The sequence below is a fragment of the Babylonia areolata genome, chromosome 21 (genome assembly GCF_041734735.1).
Source record: "Babylonia areolata isolate BAREFJ2019XMU chromosome 21, ASM4173473v1, whole genome shotgun sequence".
Lineage (NCBI taxonomy): Eukaryota > Metazoa > Mollusca > Gastropoda > Neogastropoda > Buccinidae > Babylonia > Babylonia areolata.
The window spans coordinates 32,012,228-32,020,158 of NC_134896.1; the positions used below are offsets into that span (position 1 = coordinate 32,012,228).

The window sequence follows — 7,931 nt, forward strand, 5'->3', positions numbered from 1 at the left end:
TTCATTTCCTGAGAAGAAAAGATTTCTTTGTCGCCAGCAAACACAACCATTTCTTGATTTATCTAACAGTGTACTTCAGGGAGAAGATAGAAATTCTTTGTTGTCTGCAACAGAACTGTTTCTTGATTTATCTATCAGCATCTTATTGGGAAAAGATAGGGAATCTTAGTTGTCTGCACAAGAACTATTTCTTGATTTATTCATCAGCATTTTACTAGGAGAAGATAGGATTTCACAGTCATCTGCAATGAGCCATTTCTTGATTCATCTATGTGCCTTACAGGTTAGTAGACAGGATTTCTGGCATCCTGAGTCTGGTTTTCCACTTGCTATGTCATGAAAACTTTAAATGTATTCCAGGTAGATTTCACTTGTAAATGCATCATAAACACAAGCACACACATCCTGACACATTTGAAACAGATACAAGTGTATGATAGATTAAAAAATACACAACAGTTTGTATGTATTTGTGCACACACAAATTCACCTAATGAAGTAATAAACATGATTACCATTTTCCTATCATCATTTTCTCCCTTAGCCACTCACAAATCAGACACCATTACTATTCTTTCTTCACCATTCTCTCTCTCCCCCTTTCAACGTTATTGTTGTTACAATTGTCACAAGGACAGACCGGAAGACTAGGCAATGCCTAAAATCATTATCCTTGAGTAATAAAGCTTCTTTAATCTTGAATCTTGAATCCTTTTCTTTCTTTAACACACAAACACAGGCATGCACACACATACATACACACACACACACACGCACACACACACACATTTTCAGACAGAAACAATTTGGTTTGCAACTTGCTCTCACTAGAAAATTATTGAGAGTTTCAGTTTCAGCTTCAAGAAGGCATCAAAGCCTGTGGACTGATCCATATACACTACACTATATCTGCTAAAAAAACCCAACCCAACATATTAATGAATAGTTAAAAATAAAAGTAAATCTAAGTAGGGGAGCAGATGTCTATCTATGCATAGGCCCAAAGTGCAAAGCAAAACAAAAGTTAAGCTCCAACACCTAGTCAGTGACACTGTACGGTACATAAAAAGAGAATGAAGGAAAGAAAGAAGGAAAGAAAGAAAAAAGGAAAGAAAGATGACACAAAACATGAAGGTGCATCTACCTGGCTTGAGTCCCTTCTGATCGTCATCGTGACCTTCAGGTCCAAACTCAGCTTTGAAACGCTTTCTTTTGCTCACCATCTCCTGTCAATGATACAATGCATGCAAATGTATAAACAAGCACGCACACACACACACACGCATGCGCGTGCACGCAACACACACAAACAACAGACACAGAGCAATCAGTCAGAAAATCTGGGTTACTGAAATTCATCAACCCAAATGTTACTTGCATTGTTTGTAAAGCCCACACAAGCATATTCAAAAGGAGACAGAAGACATACTTTATAGACAATTTGTGAAAGAATTTTGTTCCCCTCCACCAGAGCTTGAGTGGTAGTGTGGACATGAGCATTTGGATAAGAAGATAAATCAAGGTTCGATATGCTGCATGCACTTCGTACATGTAAAAGAACCAATGGCAACAAGAGTTGTCTCTAGCAAAATTTCAAAGTAAAATGCACTCTAATATACATGTGTGTGCATGCATGTGCATGTGTATGTGCGACTGAAGCCTCAATAAATGACACAGGAAACAAATGATCAATGCCAAAACTTAGCCCTCAGTCGGCTCTACCATGGTAGGCAGCCTGCTGTGCAATTGATTCATTATTTGTAAAGCACTTTGAGCTTGGTCTCTAACCAAGTATAGGTACTATTAACAAATTAAGTATCTACATCAATCAATGAAGAGAAACTGTTGGTCACCTGGCTATACATCTAGCTGTCCAGGAATTATGGACACAAGGGGATAAAATTACTACTTTTTAGACTGCTGTCTTTCAGAAGAGATGATAAAACAAGGTCCCATAGCAAGCACTTTAGCTTAATGTATGAAAAAGAACCCACAGCAACAAGAGAGTGATGCTTGCCAGAAAACAGTATACCCAAACAAAATGTCTTTGACTCAGAAACTGCCCAAAGCAAGATGGATGACTTGCACCCCTATATATACATGTAACTTGATCTGATGTTAGCTTATGACAAGGTGGATGCCTTTTTGCACAAACATGCATAAATGCACAAATACACCCACAAAGCCTTTTGCAATCACACACACACAAATAAACTTTTAGCACATATACACACACACAAAGCTTTTTGCATATTCCCACTGACACCTATACATGCACAAGCTTTTTGCTTGGAAACACATACACACACAATTTATATGCACACAAATACATACGCATACTCTCTCTCTGTGCCCCCTTTCTCACTCTTTCTCTCTAACTGTCCATGTGTTTGCCATGAGACTGACCTGATCCGATGAGGAGAGGAGACTGATGATGATGGAGACGACCCGGTAAGCCACATGACGTGTGGGCACCACCACCAGAACTTTGGGGCGGGTCAGACCCTGGTCCCTATATTCCACTCTGCACAACATACAGTAAACAATAATGTGTGAGACTCAGCAGCAGTGCAGGGTCTCCGCTGGTGTGTGGCCTCCTGGTGACCTAACATCGATGGTTCCCTGCGGACTGCTGACGGTGGAACTGTGACGGACGAACCCGGTTATGGCCGTGTATGGAGGAATCTAAATGAGCGGTGTGGGAGTAATGCCACTGAAACGGTGCAGATGATGGGGCAGCAAAAAAAAAAAAAAGCAACAAAAATAAGCAAAAAAAACAACAACAAAAACCCCAATAATGTGTGAGGATCAGTCGTGTCCAGCCATGACCATCAGAACAGTGGAGGCAGCAACTGCAGTCCCGTCTATCTGGACTAGAGTTTGATTTTAGTGGGGAGTGTCATGCCAGAGTTACATCCCCATTGTTTCCGCCAAGAGGGCATTGGGACAGATGCTACTGGGATGGTCCCCAAAGGCCAACTAGCCCCCAAGGCTGCAGCACCAAGAGCTGGTAAAATCTTGCCTCCTATCTTGAGAACCATAGTCCTTTACAAAAGACTAAGCTGTAAATGAATTCACATTGCAATGGAGAAACAATTGAATTATAATGATAAATTGAAAAACCAATTTATATAGTGCCTTTTTGTGCATAAGCGCTCTGTGTAATGTAAAAACTGATGTATATAACATGCAATGCAAACACTAAAATGAAAGCTTATGTGCATAACCATGGACAGACTGATTTATGTTGAAACACACATAAAAATCAAAATACACAACTCAATACTCATCATACATATACATTACAATACCTAAATAATGAACATATCCTATCACAATAGTTAACACTAATATCATAATAAACTGTGTCATAAAACTTTAAAAAATCACAATACTTAGAAACTAATTTGTTGGTCAACATCAGCATAAACAATGTATAAGAGTCACAGTCATTCAACATGAATACATAAAAGACATAAAATTAAGCTTAAGTGCTAAACTGATGTAAACCTTACATACAGTAATCACAATCATATACATGCAATCACACTCACATTAAGATAATATGCACAAAATATCATACTATGAATACACAGACATGAAATGAAAATTCATGCATATCCTTACCATGACTACTGTATGTGTATGACTGTGATTACTGTATCAGAGAATGTGAGGCTCCTGTCACCATTTAAGCCATAAAGTTTTTACAGAACAAAAACAAAAAATATAAGTACTATTATTATCAAATCATTATGAAGTTTAAATCTGATATTAGCTTATGAAAAGGTAGTGGCCTTTTTGCACGCACACATGCACAAATCCAAGCAATGTAGGAGGCAAACATAATTATGGTACTCAGAAGGAAAAGATGTACACAAACACTCACTAAAAATGAATTTTAATTCCTTTTGCCTTTTTGCAGGAATGCAGAGACAAATAAAACAACAACAACAACAAAAAAAACCCAACAACAACGACAACAACAAAAAAAAAAAAAAAAAAAAAAAAAAAAAAACCACCAGAAGAAGTGTAAAACAGGGTAAAACAACAAGAAATGTAAAAGATACAAGCATAAGCTCACTCAAAACACATTTACTGTGTTTCAAATCTATCTGATCTAAAACAACCTTGATGAACAAAGCCACGAAATATCAAAACCTGAACGTATTTCAAAATGACACCGGGCATGAAACAATCAGACAAAGAACTCAAACAAAACTTTGTCACTCACTCAGAGCTGTCACCGCTCTCTGCTCTGTTCTTGAGTTTAGTGTTGTGGGCTATGACTCGGCTCCGAGTTCTGCAAGTCAGAAAAATGAAAACCATTCTTACAAAAAGGAAATCATTCCTACAAAAAAGAAACACTCAAAGAGCAAAAAAACAAAAGTGAAAACCAATTTGTATGAGTTCCTTTGTGTTATACAAAGCCCCACCCCCCCATTAGTCCCAATGCCTGAGATATTTTCAGCTGGAAGTACACAGTGGTGGTGGTGTGTCCATCGAGATCGATGATGACCATCGTTGTCATCCAGCGGGGGATGGGGGGAGGGTGGTGGTGGGGTGGGGGGGGAGGATGCTCATGAGTCTATCTGTGAATGCGCAGATGGCTGTATAGTCCAATCTGCGCACGAAATGTTCGCTGACAGTTGGGGCAGACAAAGACAGGCATACCATTGTCTGGGAGCTTGTTTGCCCGTGACTTTCTGGCCTGCCTCTTCTGAACAGCTGCAGCAGTCCTGTTGGCCTCGCACAACTTGGCGCCTTTGTGCACAGCAGCGCGCCATTTGTCACGGTCCACTGCAGATTCCTCCCAGGAGTCAGGGTTGATATCAAACGCTTTCAGAGAGACTTTCAGAGTATCTCTGAAGCGCTTCTTCTGACCTCCGTGTGATCTCTTCCCTTGCTGCAGCTCGCCATAGAAGAGCCTTTTGGGCAGCCGATGGTCAGGCATGCGCGCCACGTGTCCAGCCCAGCGAAGCTGGGACTGCATCAGGATGGTGAAGATGCTGGGAAGGGTGGCTTTTGCGAGCACCTCTGTGTCTGGGGTCCTGTCTTGCCACTTGATGTTCAGTAGCTTCCTGAGGCATGTTGTGTGGAAGTGGTTCAGCTTCTTGGCATGTCGTTGATACACTGTCCAAGTTTCGCAGGCATACACAGTAATCAGCCTATGGAGGTCGCCATTTTTTATTTGCTTTTAAATATTTTTTTCAATAACTAGTAATAGTATTTTTTAGCAAGTTTGAACCTCAACATTTTTATCATATTTCTGTGTCTTATTCATTCTACATGTAATTAAAAATGTGCTTTGAGCCACAGGGTAAATGCTATATCAGTATATGTATAAAAATGCACATTTTGTCGTTGTTTTAACTATCATCATCATAAGTAATGCATAACAAGTAATTAAAAAACAACTGCAGAGCAAAAAGGGAGACAAACTGAGCCTGCACTAACAAAGAACGTATCTTAAGAATGTAAATTGTTGGCCAAATAAAATTTGTGGTATTCATGTTTCAAACATCTTTTACAACAGTTATGGGTGTGGTCACATCAGTGACAGGGAATACAAGAATGCATTACCAACTCTACTCTTTCCCGTTTTGTCAGTGAAGCTGTTGTGAAAGTACAGGTGACATATTGTATAAACATCAAATCTGGCAAACTACATTTATTATAAGTCAGATGGAATATAAACAACAAGAAACACAAGCATGTGTACACGTGTGTGTGTGTCTGTGTGTGTGTGTGTGTGTGTGTGTGAATCTGTTCATGACAGGAGGACTGGATGTGAAGGTGTGTTAAAGATAAAAAGAGAGGGAAAGAGAACCAAGCCAAATAATTAAAAAAAACTATCTATGGCTAAACAGAAAAGAACATGCTAGTTTTGATTTGATTAGTCCAGAAATGGAACAGATGTTAAAAATAATTCAACCCAAATAAGACAAGGCAAACAAAATCATTCTAATCTAATGCCCATCCCCAAGCAAACAAAACAATCAACAAAGTAAACAAATAAGAAATCAAACTTACTTCAAAACATGGTTGACAGCATGTAGACAATACGTTAAACGAATCTTCTCAGAGTTGTCATGGCTTTGTCGAGGATACAACAAATCCTGAAATATGATAAAATAAAAAGAAAAAAGAAAAAAAAAAAGAAAAAGAAAATGAGTCAATGGAAAAACAACAAAGAATTAAAGCAATCAGTACTTCTCTTTTTTAAACTGTGATAAAATCATTTAGGCAAATCAATGACTGTGATAATTCATATAAAACTTTACTGTTTTTCAACTATCCTCAAAATTCCTTACAGTCGTAGTCCAGAAGTTTTAGTTACAACAGCCAGCTGACACGCTTACAGGAAACCAGACTGAGTCAATTTTCACACATTAGCGTAATTTCCTACACACACAAACACACACAGAAATGCACACACACACACACACACACACACACACACACACATACATGCACAAACACAAACACAGAAATTGTATATCGACTGACAGAACTACAGATGCACAAAGACAGGGATGGAGACGTGACTTAATGAGACAGACAGTTACAAAGACAAAGCAAGCAATGTGCAGATAATAACAATACTGATAAGAATTTATAACGCGCTGTACCTCCTTAGCACAGAGGCATAGAATGCTAACAATCAACATCAGTATGGGGAAAAAAATTATTACAAGAAATTAAAAACATGGGGCAATATTTTCAGGACTTACAAGCAAGACAGATGAATGTCAAAAAAACAGAACACATGACACACATACACATAGGCACACACACACACACAGACAGACACAAACATATACAGTGATACACACACCACACTACAGTTTCAGTTTCTCAAGGAGGCGTCACTGCATTCAGACAAATCCACATACTCTAAACCACATCTGGCAGGCAGATGCCTGCCAGCAGTATAACCCAACGCGCTTGTCAGGCCTCGACTTGTGTACTTATCATGGTGGATTTCTTTTTACATAATTTGCCAGAGGACAACACTCTTGTTGCCATGGGTTCTTTTTCATTGTGCCAAAGGCATGCTACCTTGGTTTATCGTTTCATTTGAAAGACTGGACGCTCAGTTTGATTTTCCAGTCAACCTTGGGAGAAAGGACAAGAGCAGGATTCAAACCCACACCCTCACAGACTCTGTACTGGGAGCTGAGCATCTTAACCATTCTGCCACCTTCATCCTTCCACACCTCACTACACACCAACAATCCATGAAAGCGGATTTGAACAGATGTGTTTTTGAGGTCACATTTGAACAGAGATTTTGCTGAGAGACAAAGATGAAAATTTTGATTTTCTTTACAAGAGACAGAGCGGAGCAGGATTCAAAATAAAAACAGGGGTGCCTTAAAGTTGAACAAACACAGAAAGTGAGAGACTTGACGTGGAAGGAAGACACAACTAAACACATTCATACACACAAATAACAAGCAATACATACCTGGTATTTGTTAATAATGCTGAACAAACCATGCTGAAATGGTGTCAGACCATCTGCAACAAATCAAATACTTTTTTTTTTTTTCGTCCTTCCTATTGAATTCAGTCTCCTCAATCACACACACAAACACAAAAAAACCACATATCTATCTATCTTTATAATATACATTGCTTGTGTGCCAAGTTCCAAGAAAAACTTTTTTTTTTTCCAATTTTCAATATGTCCTTACAAGGAGACACAGACACGCAATACAAACGTTTCAGAGTACACACCACATATCAATGAAGTCCCACACATCCCATAGTACTTGATCTGTTTAGTTTTGCACTTTGTTAGTGTGTCTATAAACCTGTATTGACGGTTTTCCTAGCAAAAATACGTATAATTCTGATTCTACATCATAGATGGAAAACACAATGTAAACACACACAGACAACACACACACACAAACAAATGCATC

The 7,931-nt window shown here is 38.8% G+C and overlaps 1 protein-coding gene across 1 annotated transcript in view; it reads right to left on the reverse strand.

Moving 5' to 3' along the window:
* The window catches only part of LOC143295762 (U3 small nucleolar RNA-associated protein 25 homolog), a 28,763-nt gene that overhangs the window by 10,002 nt on the left and 10,830 nt on the right, over window positions 1–7,931 (reverse strand). Inside the window, exons 8-12 of the mRNA XM_076607382.1 lie at window positions 7,472–7,524; window positions 6,034–6,119; window positions 4,235–4,303; window positions 2,407–2,524; window positions 1,145–1,226 (exon numbers count right to left, since the gene is read on the reverse strand). Coding sequence (XP_076463497.1) covers window positions 1,145–1,226; window positions 2,407–2,524; window positions 4,235–4,303; window positions 6,034–6,119; window positions 7,472–7,524 — 408 coding nt within the window. The remainder of the gene's footprint in view (window positions 1–1,144; window positions 1,227–2,406; window positions 2,525–4,234; window positions 4,304–6,033; window positions 6,120–7,471; window positions 7,525–7,931) is intronic.